At 47.1% G+C, this 17,434-nt stretch overlaps 1 protein-coding gene across 1 annotated transcript; it reads left to right on the forward strand.

The window, feature by feature from the left end:
* Positions 1-17: 17 nt before the first annotated feature.
* gpalpp1 (GPALPP motifs containing 1) lies at positions 18-16,383 on the forward strand. Its single transcript, XM_055910550.1, has 7 exons — positions 18-208; positions 385-541; positions 659-778; positions 1,374-1,638; positions 4,196-4,360; positions 4,840-4,935; positions 15,340-16,383. The coding sequence occupies exons 1-7, from the start codon at positions 124-126 to the stop codon at positions 15,556-15,558; spliced, it is 1,107 nt and encodes a 368-aa protein (XP_055766525.1). The 5' UTR covers positions 18-123; the 3' UTR covers positions 15,559-16,383.
* Positions 16,384-17,434: the final 1,051 nt, after the last annotated feature.

The raw sequence follows: 17,434 nt of genomic DNA on the forward strand, positions 1-17,434 counted from the left end.
TGTCGATATTGTTTACTTCCGGTGGTAGAGGTCAGATTATATTTTCGGGTTGAGGTGTCGTTTTTGTCGTTCTCGCCGAGGTGTTTATTGTTGTAAAAAATAGCTTATTAATAATTGGTAACCATGTCAGACGATGATTTAATCGGACCTGCTTTACCCCCGTCGTTCAGAAAAAGCAGCAATGATGATTCTGATGACGAGGAAGGATGTGAGTAAAGTTAGCAGTGGTTTAAATCTGCATGATTTTTGGCCATGACTAGTGTCATCAGATACTATGCTGTCATATTCACGGCTTAGTTATCTTTCTGATTTATACTGTATTGTTAAATCGAAAAAGCTATTGTCTGTTTTTGGTATTTTCCTACCTAAGATGTTCTACAATAGTTGCAGGTCCTGCGCTGCCTCCCGGATACAAACCGGAGTTGCTCTCCAGCTCGGAGGATGACTTTGGCCAAGAGGACGAGGTGATCAAGAGACGAAACAAGACGAGCAGCAGACACGGCCACGGTAGCGGGACGACCAGGGATGGACCCACCTCAGAGTAACACATTTAGACTTCTACATTTCAAACAAACATCAAACACGTTTATTTTCTCATTGTTTTTGAAGGATAGAGCATGTAAAATGTCTGAACTGGACTGTCTGCATCATTCTGTAGAAAACAGCACAGAGTAGAAGAGGCGGTGAGTCGAAGGCTTGCGGATGATGATGATGATGATGGTTTCTTTGGACCAGCTCTTCCTCCTGGGTTCTCAAAGCCACAGGCTTCACCAGAGAGGTAACCAAGACAACACAACTAGTCCTCTCTGCTTTAAACAGACATATTAAATGATATGTGAGCTAGTTCTCTCAGCTTTAAACAGACATATGAAATGATATGTCAGCTAGTTTTCTCTGCTTTAAACAGACATATTAAATGATATGTCAGCTAGTTCTCTCGGCTTTAAACAGACATATTAAATGATATGTCAGCTAGTTCTCTCGGCTTTAAACAGACATATTAAATGATATGTCAGCTAGTTCTCTCGGCTTTAAACAGACATATTAAATGATATGTCAGCTAGTTCTCTCGGCTTTAAACAGACATATTAAATGATATGTCAGCTAGTTCTCCCTGATTTAAACAGACATATTAAATGATATGTCAGCTATTTCTCTCTGCTTTAAACAGACATATTAAATGATATGTCAGCTAGTTCTCTCGGCTTTAAACAGACATATTAAATGATATGTCAGCTATTTCTCTCTGCTTTAAACAGACATATTAAATGATATGTCAGTCATGCATGTATTTTCAAATAACTTGTGTCTAAATGTATTTATTGGTTTGTGTCGTGATGAGTTGATTGATTGTCTTTTTCTACCTCCCCTAGGCCAGCTGTATTGGGCCCAGCCTTACCCCCAGGATTTCACAGACCGGCATCTGATGATGATGAAGATGATGATGATGGTGAGGATGATTTCCCTCGGCCAGCCCTGCCACCGGGCTACACAGCAGAACCCTCCAGTAGTGATGAAGAGGAGGAGGATGAAGAGGTGATCGGGCCCATGCCTGCTCAAGGTGCCATCCGGGACTCTGTGGCTATGGACATCGAACGCAGAGCTCAGAAGATGAAGGACAGACTGACGGGAGCAGATGTGAGAACCTCACCGCCTCTTATTCTACGTTTAGACTCTTATTCTACGTCTAGACTCTTATTCTACGTCTAGGCTCTTATTCTACGTCTAGACTCTTATTCTACATCTAGACTCTTATTCTGCATCTAGACTCTTATTCTACATCTAGACTCTTATTCTGCATCTAGACTCTTATTCTGCATCTAGACTCTTATTTAGACTCTTATCTAGACTCTTATTCTACATCTAGACTCTTATTCTACGTCTAGACTCTTATTCTACATCTAGACTCTTATTTAGACTCTTATCTAGACTCTTATTCTACATCTAGACTCTTATTCTACGTCTAGACTCTTATTCTACGTCTAGGCTCTTATTCTACATCTAGACTCTTATTCTACATCTAGACTCTTATTCTACGTCTAGGCTCTTATTCTACATCTAGACTCTTATTCTACATCTAGACTCTTATTCTACATCTAGACTCTTATTCTACGTCTAGACTCTTATTTAGACTCTTATCTAGACTCTTATTCTGCATCTAGACTCTTATTCTGCATCTAGACTCTTATTCTGCATCTAGACTCTATTCTGCATATAGACTCTTATTCTACATCTAGACTCTTATTCTACATCTAGACTCTTATTCTACATCTAGAGTCTAATTCTACATCTGGACTCTTATCTAGACTCTTATTCTACATCTAGACTCTTATTTAGACTCTTATCTAGACTCTTATTCTACATCTAGACTCTTATTCTACATCTAGAGTCTAATTCTACATCTGGACTCTTATCTAGACTCTTATTCTACATCTAGACTCTTATTTAGACTCTTATCTAGACTCTTATTCTACATCTAGACTCTTATTCTGCATCTAGACTCTTATTCTGCATCTAGACTCTATTCTGCATATAGACTCTTATTCTATGTCTAGACTCTTATTCTACGTCTAGACTCTTATTCTACATCCAGACTCTTATTCTACATCCAGACTCTTATTCTACGTCTAGACTCTTATTCTACATCTAGACTCTTATTCTACATCTAGACTCTTATTCTACATCTAGACTCTTATTCTACATCTAGACTCTTATTCTGCATCTAGACTCTTATTCTACATATAGACTCTTATTCTGCATCTAGACTCTTATTCTGCATCTAGACTCTTATTCTACGTCTAGACTCTTATTCTACGTCTAGACTCTTATTCTGCATCTAGACTCTTATTCTACATCTAGACTCTTATTCTACATCTAGACCCTTATCTAGACTCTTATTCTACGTCTAGACTCTTATTCTGCATCTAGACTCTTATTCTACATCTAGACTCTTATTCTACATCTAGAGCCTTATCTAGACTCTTATTCTACATCTAGACTCTTATTCTGCATCTAGACTCTTATTCTACATATAGACTCTTATTCTGCATCTAGACTCTTATTCTACATCTAGACTCTTATTCTACATCTAGACTCTTATTCTGCATCTAGACTCTTATTCTACGTCTAGACTCTTATTCTACATCTAGACCCTTATCTAGACTCTTATTCTACATCTAGACTCTTATTCTGCATCTAGACTCTTATTCTACATCTAGACTCTTATTCTACATCTAGACTCTTATCTAGACTCTTATTCTACATCTAGACTCTTATTCTGCATCTAGACTCTTATTCTGCATCTAGACTCTTATTCTACATCTAGACTCTTATTCTGCATCTAGACTCTTATTCTACATCTAGACTCTTATTCTACATCTAGACTCTTATTCTACATCTAGACTCTTATTCTACATCTAGACTCTTATTCTACATCTAGACTCTTATTCTGCATCTAGACTCTTATTCTGCATCTAGACTCTTATTCTACATCTAGACTCTTATTCTACATCCAGACTCTTATTCTTCATTTAGACTCTTATTCTACGTCTAGACTCTTATTCTACATCTAGACTCTTATTTAGACTCTTATCTAGATTCTTATTCTACATCTAGACTCTTATTCTACATCTAGACTCATGTTTTACTTGTGGATAACTGACCAGTAATTCGTTAATCTTTATGGTGCTTGACTCCGCCACCAGGTGGTTCCCTTAGGAACATGCTAATTGGGTGGTTCCCTTAGGAACATGCTAATTGGGTGGTTCTCATACGTTGTGTTCAGTCGTGCAAAACGTTGTAATTTTAATTCCTCTTATTTCAAATAATTTCCCCACGTTTGCTCCTACTGAACAGACCCCAGGTCAGATGGTAGAATGAGTTGACAGCCTCCTACTGAACAGACCCCAGGTCAGATGGTAGAATGAGTTGACAGCCTCCTACTGAACAGATCCCAGGTCAGATGGTAGAATGAGTTGACAGCCTCCTACTGAACAGATCCCAGGTCAGATGGTAGAATGAGTTGACAGCCTCCTACAGAACAGACCCCAGGTCAGATGGTAGAATGAGTTGACAGCCTCCTACTGAACAGACCCCAGGTCAGATGGTAGAATGAGTTGACAGCCTCCTACTGAACAGATCCCAGGTCAGATGGTAGAAGGAGTTGACAGCCTCGTCTGTGATGGTTGATTGACAGAATGGTCCGGAGGACGTGGCGCGAGAGACGTGGATGACAGAGCTTCCTCCAACGCTGCAGCACATCGGGCTGGGGGCCAGAACCTTCAAGAAAAGGGCTGGACCGGAGAGCAAGGACCGATCCCTCTGGACCGACACCCCTGCTGACCGAGAACGCAAACTCAAGGTAGGAGACACTGGTTCTGAACAGTCGACACATTTCTGTTGGGATTTCATGCCGCTGTACTGACTATATAATTCTCTCTCTCTGTCTCCTTGTCTCTCTCTCTCTCTGTCTCTGTGTCTGTGTCTCTCTCTGTCTCTGTGTCTGTGTCTCTCTCTCTCTGTCTCTCTCTCTCTCGCTCTCTCTGTGTCTCTCTCTGTCTCTGTGTCTCTCTCTCTCTCTCTGTCTCTGTCTCGCTGTCTCTCTCTGTCTCTCTGTCTGTCTCTCTCTCTCTCTCTCTCTCTCTCTCTGTCTCTCTCTCTCTCTCTCTCTCTCTCTCTGTCTCTCTCTCTCTCCCTGTCTCTCTGTCTCTCTCTCTCTCTCTCTCTCTGTCTCTCTGTCTCTCTCTCTCTCTGTCTCTCTCTCTCTCTCTCTCTGTCTCTCTCTGTCTCTCTCTCGCTGTCTCTCTCTTTCTCTTTCTCTCTCTCGCTCTGTCTCAACAGGAACGACTGGAGGGAAAGGAGAGTGAAGAAACAGAACCGGTCCCTCAACTGTCTCACAAAGACTTACAGATGGCTGAGAAAGTGTCCAAATACAACGTAAGTAGAAACACCACCGTGTCCTGTACCAGATCTAGTAGAAACACCACCATGTCCTGTACCAGATCTAGTAGAAACACCACCATGTCCTGTACCAGATCTAGTAGAAACACCACCATGTCCTGTACCAGATCTAGTAGAAACACCACCGTGTCCTGTACCAGATCTAGTAGAAACACCACCATGTCCTATACCAGATCTAGTAGAAACACCACCATGTCCCGTACCAGATCTAGTAGAAACACCACCATGTCCTGTACCAGATCTAGTAGAAACACCGCCATGTCCTGTACCAGATCTAGTAGAAACACCACCATGTCCTGTACCAGATCTAGTAGAAACACCACCATGTCCTGTACCAGATCTAGTAGAAACACCACCGTGTCCCGTACCAGATCTAGTAGAAACACCACCATGTCCTGTACCAGATCTAGTAGAAACACCACCATGTCCTGTACCAGATCTAGTAGAAACACCACCGTGTCCTGTACCAGATCTAGTAGAAACACCACCATGTCCTGTACCAGATCTAGTAGAAACACCACCATGTCCTGTACCAGATCTAGTAGAAACACCACCATGTCCTGTACCAGATCTAGTAGAAACACCACCATGTCCTGTACCAGATCTAGTAGAAACACCACCATGTCCTGTACCAGATCTAGTAGAAACACCACCATGTCCTGTACCAGATCTAGTAGAAACACCACCATGTCCTGTACCAGATCTAGTAGAAACACCACCATGTCCTGTACCAGATCTAGTAGAAACACCACCATGTCCTGTACCAGATCTAGTAGAAACACCACCATGTCCTGTACCAGATCTAGTAGAAACACCACCATGTCCTGTACCAGATCTAGTAGAAACACCACCGTGTCCTGTACCAGATCTAGTAGAAACACCACCATGTCCTGTACCAGATCTAGTAGAAACACCACCGTGTCCTGTACCAGATCTAGTAGAAACACCACCGTGTCCTGTACCAGATCTAGTAGAAACACCACCGTGTCCTGTACCAGATCTAGTAGAAACACCACAATGTCCTGTACCAGATCTAGTAGAAACACCACCGTGTCCTGTACCAGATCTAGTAGAAACACCACCATGTCCTGTACCAGATCTAGTAGAAACACCACCATGTCCTGTACCAGACCTAGTAGAAACACCACCGTGTCCTGTACCAGACCTAGTAGAAACACCACCGTGTCCTGTACCAGATCTAGTAGAAACACCACCATGTCCTGTACCAGACCTAGTAGAAACACCACCATGTCCTGTACCAGATCTAGTAGAAACACCACCATGTCCTGTACCAGATCTAGTAGAAACACCACCATGTCCTGTACCAGATCTAGTAGAAACACCACCATGTCCTGTACCAGATCTAGTAGAAACACCACCATGTCCTGTACCAGATCTAGTAGAAACACCACCATGTCCTGTACCAGACCTAGTAGAAACACCACCGTGTCCTGTACCAGATCTAGTAGAAACACCACCGTGTCCTGTACCAGATCTAGTAGAAACACCACCATGTCCTGTACCAGATCTAGTAGAAACACCACCATGTCCTGTACCAGATCTAGTAGAAACACCACCATGTCCTGTACCAGATCTAGTAGAGACTCTTTTTCTGCTCAATGCAACAACTACATGACCGGTACCAGTATGAAGATCTCAAGATGTCTACTGACCCGGAGACTAGACCAAGATGTCTACTGACCTGTACCAGTATGTAGATCTCACTATGGCATTTACAACTAGGAGACTAGACCGAGATGTCTACTGACCCGGAGACTAGACCGAGATGTCTACTGACCCGGAGACTAGATGTCTACTGACCCGGAGACTAGACCAAGATGTCTACTGACCTGGAGACTAGACCAAGATGTCTACTGACCCGGAGACTAGACCGAGATGTCTACTGACCCGGAGACCAAGATGTCTACTGACCTTGAGACTAGACCGAGATGTCTACTGACCCGGAGACTAGACCGAGATGTCTACTGACCCGGAGACTAGACCGAGATGTCTACTGACCCGGAGACTAGATGTCTACTGACCCGGAGACTAGACCGAGATGTCTACTGACCCGGAGACTAGACCAAGATGTCTACTGACCTGGAGACTAGACCGAGATGTCTACTGACCCGGAGACTAGATGTCTACTGACAAGGAGACTAGACCGAGATGTCTACTGACAAGGAGACTAGACCAAGATGTCTACTGACCTGGAGACTAGACCAAGATGTCTACTGACCTGGAGACTAGACCGAGATGTCTACTGACCCGGAGACTAGACCGAGATGTCTACTGACCCGAAGACTAGATGTCTACTGACCTGGAGACTAGACCAAGATGTCTACTGACCCGGAGACTAGATGTCTACTGACAAGGAGACTAGACCAAGATGTCTACTGACCTGGAGACTAGACCAAGATGTCTACTGACCTGGAGACTAGACCGAGATGTCTACTGACCCGGAGACTAGACCGAGATGTCTACTGACCCGGAGACTAGACCGAGATGTCTACTGACCCGGAGACTAGACCGAGATGTCTACTGACCCGGAGACTAGATGTCTACTGACCTGGAGACTAGACCGAGATGTCTACTGACCCGGAGACTAGACCGAGATATCTACTGACCTGGAGACTAGATGTCTACTGACCTGGAGACTAGACCGAGATGTCTACTGACCCGGAGACTAGACCGAGATATCTACTGACCTGGAGACTAGATGTCTACTGACCCGGAGACTAGACCGAGATGTCTACTGACCCGGAGACTAGACCGAGATGTCTACTGACCCGGAGACTAGATGTCTACTGACCCGGAGACTAGACCAAGATGTCTACTGACCTGGAGACTAGACCGAGATGTCTACTGACCCGGAGACTAGACCGAGATGTCTACTGACCCGGAGACTAGATGTCTACTGACCCGGAGACTAGACCGAGATGTCTACTGACCTGGAGACTAGACCGAGATGTCTACTGACCCGGAGACTAGACCGAGATATCTACTGACCTGGAGACTAGATGTCTACTGACCCGGAGACTAGACCGAGATGTCTACTGACCCGGAGACTAGACCGAGATGTCTACTGACCCGGAGACTAGATGTCTACTGACCTGGAGACTAGACCAAGATGTCTACTGACCTGGAGACTAGACCGAGATGTCTACTGACCCGGAGACTAGACCGAGATGTCTACTGACCCGGAGACTAGATGTCTACTGACCCGGAGACTAGACCGAGATGTCTACTGACCTGGAGACTAGACCGAGATGTCTACTGACCCGGAGACTAGACCGAGATATCTACTGACCTGGAGACTAGATGTCTACTGACCCGGAGACTAGACCGAGATGTCTACTGACCCGGAGACTAGACCGAGATGTCTACTGACCCGGAGACTAGATGTCTACTGACCCGGAGACTAGATGTCTACTGACCTGGAGACTAGACCGAGATGTCTACTGACCCGGAGACTAGACCGAGATATCTACTGACCTGGAGACTAGATGTCTACTGACCTGGAGACTAGACCGAGATGTCTACTGACCCGGAGACTAGACCGAGATATCTACTGACCTGGAGACTAGATGTCTACTGACCCGGAGACTAGACCGAGATGTCTACTGACCCGGAGACTAGACCGAGATGTCTACTGACCCGGAGACTAGATGTCTACTGACCTGGAGACTAGACCAAGATGTCTACTGACCTGGAGACTAGACCGAGATGTCTACTGACCCGGAGACTAGACCGAGATGTCTACTGACCCGGAGACTAGATGTCTACTGACCCGGAGACTAGACCGAGATGTCTACTGACCTGGAGACTAGACCGAGATGTCTACTGACCCGGAGACTAGACCGAGATATCTACTGACCTGGAGACTAGATGTCTACTGACCCGGAGACTAGACCGAGATGTCTACTGACCCGGAGACTAGACCGAGATGTCTACTGACCCGGAGACTAGATGTCTACTTACCCGGAGACTAGACCGAGATGTCTACTGACCTGGAGACTAGACCGAGATGTCTACTGACCCGGAGACTAGACCGAGATATCTACTGACCTGGAGACTAGATGTCTACTGACCCGGAGACTAGACCGAGATGTCTACTGACCCGGAGACTAGACCGAGATGTCTACTGACCCGGAGACTAGATGTCTACTGACCCGGAGACTAGATGTCTACTGACCCGGAGACTAGATGTCTACTGACCCGGAGACTAGACCGAGATGTCTACTGACCTGGAGACTAGACCGAGATGTCTACTGACCCGGAGACTAGATGTCTACTGACCCGGAGACTAGACCGAGATGTCTACTGACCTGGAGACTAGACCGAGATGTCTACTGACCCGGAGACTAGATGTCTACTGACCTGGAGACTAGACCGAGATGTCTACTGACCTGGAGACTAGACCGAGATGTCTACTGACCCGGAGACTAGATGTCTACTGACCCGGAGACTAGACCGAGATGTCTACTGACCTGGAGACTAGACCGAGATGTCTACTGACCTGGAGACTAGACCGAGATGTCTACTGACCCGGAGACTAGACCGAGATATCTACTGACCTGGAGACTAGATGTCTACTGACCCGGAGACTAGACCGAGATGTCTACTGACCCGGAGACTAGACCGAGATGTCTACTGACCCGGAGACTAGATGTCTACTGACCCGGAGAATAGATGTCTACTGACCCGGAGACTAGATGTCTACTGACCCGGAGACTAGACCGAGATGTCTACTGACCTGGAGACTAGACCGAGATGTCTACTGACCTGGAGACTAGACCGAGATGTCTACTGACCCGGAGACTAGATGTCTACTGACCCGGAGACTAGACCGAGATGTCTACTGACCTGGAGACTAGACCGAGATGTCTACTGACCCGGAGACTAGATGTCTACTGACCTGGAGACTAGACCGAGATGTCTACTGACCTGGAGACTAGACCGAGATGTCTACTGACCCGGAGACTAGATGTCTACTGACCCGGAGACTAGACCGAGATGTCTACTGACCTGGAGACTAGACCGAGATGTCTACTGACCTGGAGACTAGACCGAGATGTCTACTGACCCGGAGACTAGATGTCTACTGACCCGGAGACTAGACCAAGATGTCTACTGACCCTGAGACTAGACCGAGATGTCTACTGACCCGGAGACTAGACCGAGATGTCTACTGACCTGGAGACTAGACCGAGATGTCTACTGACCTGGAGACTAGACCGAGATGTCTACTGACCTGGAGACTAGACCGAGATGTCTACTGACCAGGAGACTAGACCGAGATGTCTACTGACCAGGAGACTAGACCGAGATGTCTACTGACCCGGAGACTAGATGTCTACTGACCCGGAGACTAGATGTCTACTGACCCGGAGACTAGACCGAGATGTCTACTGACCTGGAGACTAGACCGAGATGTCTACTGACCCGGAGACTAGATGTCTACTGACCCGGAGACTAGACCGAGATGTCTACTGACCTGGAGACTAGACCGAGATGTCTACTGACCCGGAGACTAGATGTCTACTGACCTGGAGACTAGACCGAGATGTCTACTGACCTGGAGACTAGACCGAGATGTCTACTGACCTGGAGACTAGACCGAGATGTCTACTGACCCGGAGACTAGATGTCTACTGACCCGGAGACTAGACCGAGATGTCTACTGACCTGGAGACTAGACCGAGATGTCTACTGACCTGGAGACTAGACCGAGATGTCTACTGACCCGGAGACTAGACCGAGATATCTACTGACCTGGAGACTAGATGTCTACTGACCCGGAGACTAGACCGAGATGTCTACTGACCCGGAGACTAGACCGAGATGTCTACTGACCCGGAGACTAGATGTCTACTGACCCGGAGACTAGATGTCTACTGACCCGGAGACTAGATGTCTACTGACCCGGAGACTAGATGTCTACTGACCCGGAGACTAGACCGAGATGTCTACTGACCTGGAGACTAGACCGAGATGTCTACTGACCCGGAGACTAGATGTCTACTGACCCGGAGACTAGACCGAGATGTCTACTGACCTGGAGACTAGACCGAGATGTCTACTGACCCGGAGACTAGATGTCTACTGACCTGGAGACTAGACCGAGATGTCTACTGACCTGGAGACTAGACCGAGATGTCTACTGACCCGGAGACTAGATGTCTACTGACCCGGAGACTAGACCGAGATGTCTACTGACCTGGAGACTAGACCGAGATGTCTACTGACCTGGAGACTAGACCGAGATGTCTACTGACCCGGAGACTAGACCGAGATATCTACTGACCTGGAGACTAGATGTCTACTGACCCGGAGACTAGACCGAGATGTCTACTGACCCGGAGACTAGACCGAGATGTCTACTGACCCGGAGACTAGATGTCTACTGACCCGGAGACTAGATGTCTACTGACCCGGAGACTAGATGTCTACTGACCCGGAGACTAGATGTCTACTGACCCGGAGACTAGATGTCTACTGACCCGGAGACTAGATGTCTACTGACCCGGAGACTAGACCGAGATGTCTACTGACCTGGAGACTAGACCGAGATGTCTACTGACCCGGAGACTAGACCGAGATATCTACTGACCTGGAGACTAGATGTCTACTGACCCGGAGACTAGACCGAGATGTCTACTGACCCGGAGACTAGACCGAGATGTCTACTGACCCGGAGACTAGATGTCTACTGACCTGGAGACTAGACCAAGATGTCTACTGACCTGGAGACTAGACCGAGATGTCTACTGACCCGGAGACTAGACCGAGATGTCTACTGACCCGGAGACTAGATGTCTACTGACCCGGAGACTAGACCGAGATGTCTACTGACCTGGAGACTAGACCGAGATGTCTACTGACCCGGAGACTAGACCGAGATATCTACTGACCTGGAGACTAGATGTCTACTGACCCGGAGACTAGACCGAGATGTCTACTGACCCGGAGACCGAGATGTCTACTGACCCGGAGACTAGATGTCTACTGACCCGGAGACTAGATGTCTACTGACCTGGAGACTAGACCGAGATGTCTACTGACCCGGAGACTAGACCGAGATATCTACTGACCTGGAGACTAGATGTCTACTGACCTGGAGACTAGACCGAGATGTCTACTGACCCGGAGACTAGACCGAGATATCTACTGACCTGGAGACTAGATGTCTACTGACCCGGAGACTAGACCGAGATGTCTACTGACCCGGAGACTAGACCGAGATGTCTACTGACCCGGAGACTAGATGTCTACTGACCTGGAGACTAGACCAAGATGTCTACTGACCTGGAGACTAGACCGAGATGTCTACTGACCCGGAGACTAGACCGAGATGTCTACTGACCCGGAGACTAGATGTCTACTGACCCGGAGACTAGACCGAGATGTCTACTGACCTGGAGACTAGACCGAGATGTCTACTGACCCGGAGACTAGACCGAGATATCTACTGACCTGGAGACTAGATGTCTACTGACCCGGAGACTAGACCGAGATGTCTACTGACCCGGAGACTAGACCGAGATGTCTACTGACCCGGAGACTAGATGTCTACTGACCCGGAGACTAGACAGAGATGTCTACTGACCTGGAGACTAGACCGAGATGTCTACTGACCCGGAGACTAGACCGAGATATCTACTGACCTGGAGACTAGATGTCTACTGACCCGGAGACTAGACCGAGATGTCTACTGACCCGGAGACTAGACCGAGATGTCTACTGACCCGGAGACTAGATGTCTACTGACCCGGAGACTAGATGTCTACTGACCCGGAGACTAGATGTCTACTGACCCGGAGACTAGACCGAGATGTCTACTGACCTGGAGACTAGACCGAGATGTCTACTGACCCGGAGACTAGATGTCTACTGACCCGGAGACTAGACCGAGATGTCTACTGACCTGGAGACTAGACCGAGATGTCTACTGACCCGGAGACTAGATGTCTACTGACCTGGAGACTAGACCGAGATGTCTACTGACCTGGAGACTAGACCGAGATGTCTACTGACCCGGAGACTAGATGTCTACTGACCCGGAGACTAGACCGAGATGTCTACTGACCTGGAGACTAGACCGAGATGTCTACTGACCTGGAGACTAGACCGAGATGTCTACTGACCCGGAGACTAGACCGAGATATCTACTGACCTGGAGACTAGATGTCTACTGACCCGGAGACTAGACCGAGATGTCTACTGACCCGGAGACTAGACCGAGATGTCTACTGACCCGGAGACTAGATGTCTACTGACCCGGAGACTAGATGTCTACTGACCCGGAGACTAGATGTCTACTGACCCGGAGACTAGACCGAGATGTCTACTGACCTGGAGACTAGACCGAGATGTCTACTGACCTGGAGACTAGACCGAGATGTCTACTGACCCGGAGACTAGATGTCTACTGACCCGGAGACTAGACCGAGATGTCTACTGACCTGGAGACTAGACCGAGATGTCTACTGACCCGGAGACTAGATGTCTACTGACCTGGAGACTAGACCGAGATGTCTACTGACCTGGAGACTAGACCGAGATGTCTACTGACCCGGAGACTAGATGTCTACTGACCCGGAGACTAGACCGAGATGTCTACTGACCTGGAGACTAGACCGAGATGTCTACTGACCTGGAGACTAGACCGAGATGTCTACTGACCCGGAGACTAGATGTCTACTGACCCGGAGACTAGACCAAGATGTCTACTGACCCGGAGACTAGACCGAGATGTCTACTGACCCGGAGACTAGACCGAGATGTCTACTGACCTGGAGACTAGACCGAGATGTCTACTGACCTGGAGACTAGACCGAGATGTCTACTGACCTGGAGACTAGACCGAGATGTCTACTGACCAGGAGACTAGACCGAGATGTCTACTGACCCGGAGACTAGATGTCTACTGACCCGGAGACTAGATGTCTACTGACCCGGAGACTAGATGTCTACTGACCCGGAGACTAGACCGAGATGTCTACTGACCTGGAGACTAGACCGAGATGTCTACTGACCCGGAGACTAGATGTCTACTGACCCGGAGACTAGACCGAGATGTCTACTGACCTGGAGACTAGACCGAGATGTCTACTGACCCGGAGACTAGATGTCTACTGACCTGGAGACTAGACCGAGATGTCTACTGACCTGGAGACTAGACCGAGATGTCTACTGACCCGGAGACTAGATGTCTACTGACCCGGAGACTAGATGTCTACTGACCCGGAGACTAGACCGAGATGTCTACTGACCTGGAGACTAGACCGAGATGTCTACTGACCTGGAGACTAGACCGAGATGTCTACTGACCCGGAGACTAGACCGAGATATCTACTGACCTGGAGACTAGATGTCTACTGACCCGGAGACTAGACCGAGATGTCTACTGACCCGGAGACTAGACCGAGATGTCTACTGACCCGGAGACTAGATGTCTACTGACCCGGAGACTAGATGTCTACTGACCCGGAGACTAGATGTCTACTGACCCGGAGACTAGATGTCTACTGACCCGGAGACTAGATGTCTACTGACCCGGAGACTAGACCGAGATGTCTACTGACCTGGAGACTAGACCGAGATGTCTACTGACCCGGAGACTAGATGTCTACTGACCCGGAGACTAGACCGAGATGTCTACTGACCTGGAGACTAGACCGAGATGTCTACTGACCCGGAGACTAGATGTCTACTGACCTGGAGACTAGACCGAGATGTCTACTGACCTGGAGACTAGACCGAGATGTCTACTGACCCGGAGACTAGATGTCTACTGACCCGGAGACTAGACCGAGATGTCTACTGACCTGGAGACTAGACCGAGATGTCTACTGAACTGGAGACTAGACCGAGATGTCTACTGACCCGGAGACTAGATGTCTACTGACCCGGAGACTAGACCAAGATGTCTACTGACCCGGAGACTAGACCGAGATGTCTACTGACCCGGAGACTAGACCGAGATGTCTACTGACCCGGAGACTAGACCGAGATGTCTACTGACCTGGAGACTAGACCGAGATGTCTACTGACCTGGAGACTAGACCGAGATGTCTACTGACCAGGAGACTAGACCGAGATGTCTACTGACCCGGAGACTAGACCGAGATGTCTACTGACCTGGAGACTAGATGTCTACTGACCCGGAGACTAGACCGAGATGTCTACTGACCTGGAGACTAGACCGAGATGTCTACTGACCCGGAGACTAGACCAAGATGTCTACTGACCCGGAGACTAGACCAAGATGTCTACTGACCCGGAGACTAGATGTCTACTGACCCGGAGACTAGACCGAGATATCTACCGACCATTAGTTGTCAAAATGACTTTGTCTTTCTCTCTCCTCTCTGTTAGGAAACCAAGCGTGGCGAGTCTCTGATCAGTCTCCACGAGAAGCAGATGAAGAAGAGGAAACTGGACGAGGGAGCCAAGCTGGTGGAGAGACGAGCGTTTGACCGGGACCAGGACTTGCAGGTCAACAAGTTTGATGAGGCTCAGAAACAACGTCTGTTGAAGAAGTCCCAGGAGCTCAACACACGCTTCGGACACAGCAAGGAGAAAATGTTCCTCTGAGACAATCCACACAGGATTGGGCATTTTTGGTCACCTGACCCAGTCAATTATGATGGGAACGTTCCAGGTTGACTTTTATTGCAGTCCAATTGCTCAGATGATCAGAACACATTGTACTGAATATGATCTGAGCTGAACAGAGGTAGTTCAGGTATAACTTGTATGTATTTTGATAAAAGTGTGAATATCAGTTTGATAGTTAAATTTTAGTAGGCACTCTTATCCAGAGTGACTTACAGTAGTGAGTGCATACATGTTCTTACTTATTATTTCTCCGTACTGGTTTCCCCGTGGGAATCGAACCCACAACCCTGGCGTTGAAAGCTCCAATGCTCGACCAACTGAGCCACACGGGACCTCCCTCATCCTTTTTAGTTTTTAAAGGTCCGATGCGCAGCTGTTTTTTAAAATCTTAATAGCAAATAATTTCTGGAGAACAGTTAAGTACATTACTGTGATTTTGTTTTCAATTAAAACGCAAAAGAGTCATTTTTCAAGCAAGTATTTTGCTAGGACTATCTGGGAGTGGTCTGAGTGGGGAGAGGAAAACGATCTGTTATTGGCAGAGAGGTTTGGAACTCTCTTTCTTATTGGTCTACTAACTGGTCAAAACTCCACCCCCACCAAAACAGGCAGACATTTCAGGAAGTCTTTACAAACAGCTCTTACACTAAAAGGGCATTGTCATATTTTGTCACAATTTCACAGTATAATTCCAACCTCCATATTGGTAGAACTATATAAAACACTAGAAATCATGTTTTTGATTGGACTGGGCCTATTGTTTGAGGAGCATACACAATAACAAAACTTAAATCATGGAAACTGGTTTGTTTATTCCTGGGAGTGTGTAAACTTACTTTTTTTTATTACCATATCATTGTTGTATGTTCTCTATAGTTATGTACTTGAAACTGTATCAATTGACCCGATTCAGCACATTTGGGCAGACTCGATACAACATTTTGAACAGTCATGCAATGTTTCATTGGATCAGTCTAAAACGTTGCACATAGACTGCTTCCATCTAGTGGCCAAAGTCTAAATTACGCCTAGACTCCTGAGTCATAATGGCTCTTCTCTTGCATTTCAAAGACGGAACAAAAAAAATGGTTTAAAAAGCATTTCCTTCCCCCCCCTTTGTATTATCTTTTACCCGATCTAATCTGTTATATTCTCCTTTACATTAATTCACATTTCCACAAACGTCAAAGTGTTTTCTTTTGGGGGGGGGGGGTCCGATCCTTAAGAGGTTTTAAGTGTTTGTCACTGAACCTTTTCTCTAAAGGCTGTAGGCTAGTGCTGCCCCTTTTATATGGTGCTGCCATGTTTTTAATTGTCAAGATTTTTCATGTAGCCAATATTTTGTGAGATACATGTTTTTTTTCATAGGTTTGCAGGGGCGCCGCCAGGGATTTTTGGCCCCATGGAAAGATATCACATTGGGCCCCACCACTACAGGCCAAACCAACCCTGCGCAATTGCCTGTAACTACACACCTCCAGAACCCGTTCAAAGCTTTAAATAACTCTCTACCTGTAACCACACACCTCCAGAACCCAATCGACCCATTCAAAGCTTTAAATAACTACCTGTAACCACACACCTCCAGAACCCAATCGGCCCATTCAAAGCTTTAAATAACTACCTGTAACCACACACCTCCAGAACCCAATCGGCCCATTCAAAGCTTTAAATAACTCTCTACCTGTAACCACACACCTCCAGAACCCAATCGGCCCATTCAAAGCTTTAAATAACTACCTGTAACCACACACCTCCAGAACCCAATCGGCCCGTTCAAAGCTTTAAATAACTACCTGTAACCACACACCTCCAGAACCCAATCGACCCGTTCAAAGCTTTAAATAACTCT

The sequence above is a fragment of the Salvelinus fontinalis genome, unplaced genomic scaffold (genome assembly GCF_029448725.1).
Source record: "Salvelinus fontinalis isolate EN_2023a unplaced genomic scaffold, ASM2944872v1 scaffold_0017, whole genome shotgun sequence".
Lineage (NCBI taxonomy): Eukaryota > Metazoa > Chordata > Actinopteri > Salmoniformes > Salmonidae > Salvelinus > Salvelinus fontinalis.

Coding starts and splice junctions, on each gene's coding strand:
- gpalpp1 (XM_055910550.1), top strand. CDS start 124: ATGTCAGACGATGATTTAATCGGACCTGCTTTACCCCCGTCGTTCAGA. Junction 209..384: donor TTCTGATGACGAGGAAGGAT/GTGAGTAAAGTT, acceptor GTTCTACAATAG/TTGCAGGTCCTGCGCTGCCT. Junction 4,361..4,839: donor ACCGAGAACGCAAACTCAAG/GTAGGAGACACT, acceptor CTGTCTCAACAG/GAACGACTGGAGGGAAAGGA.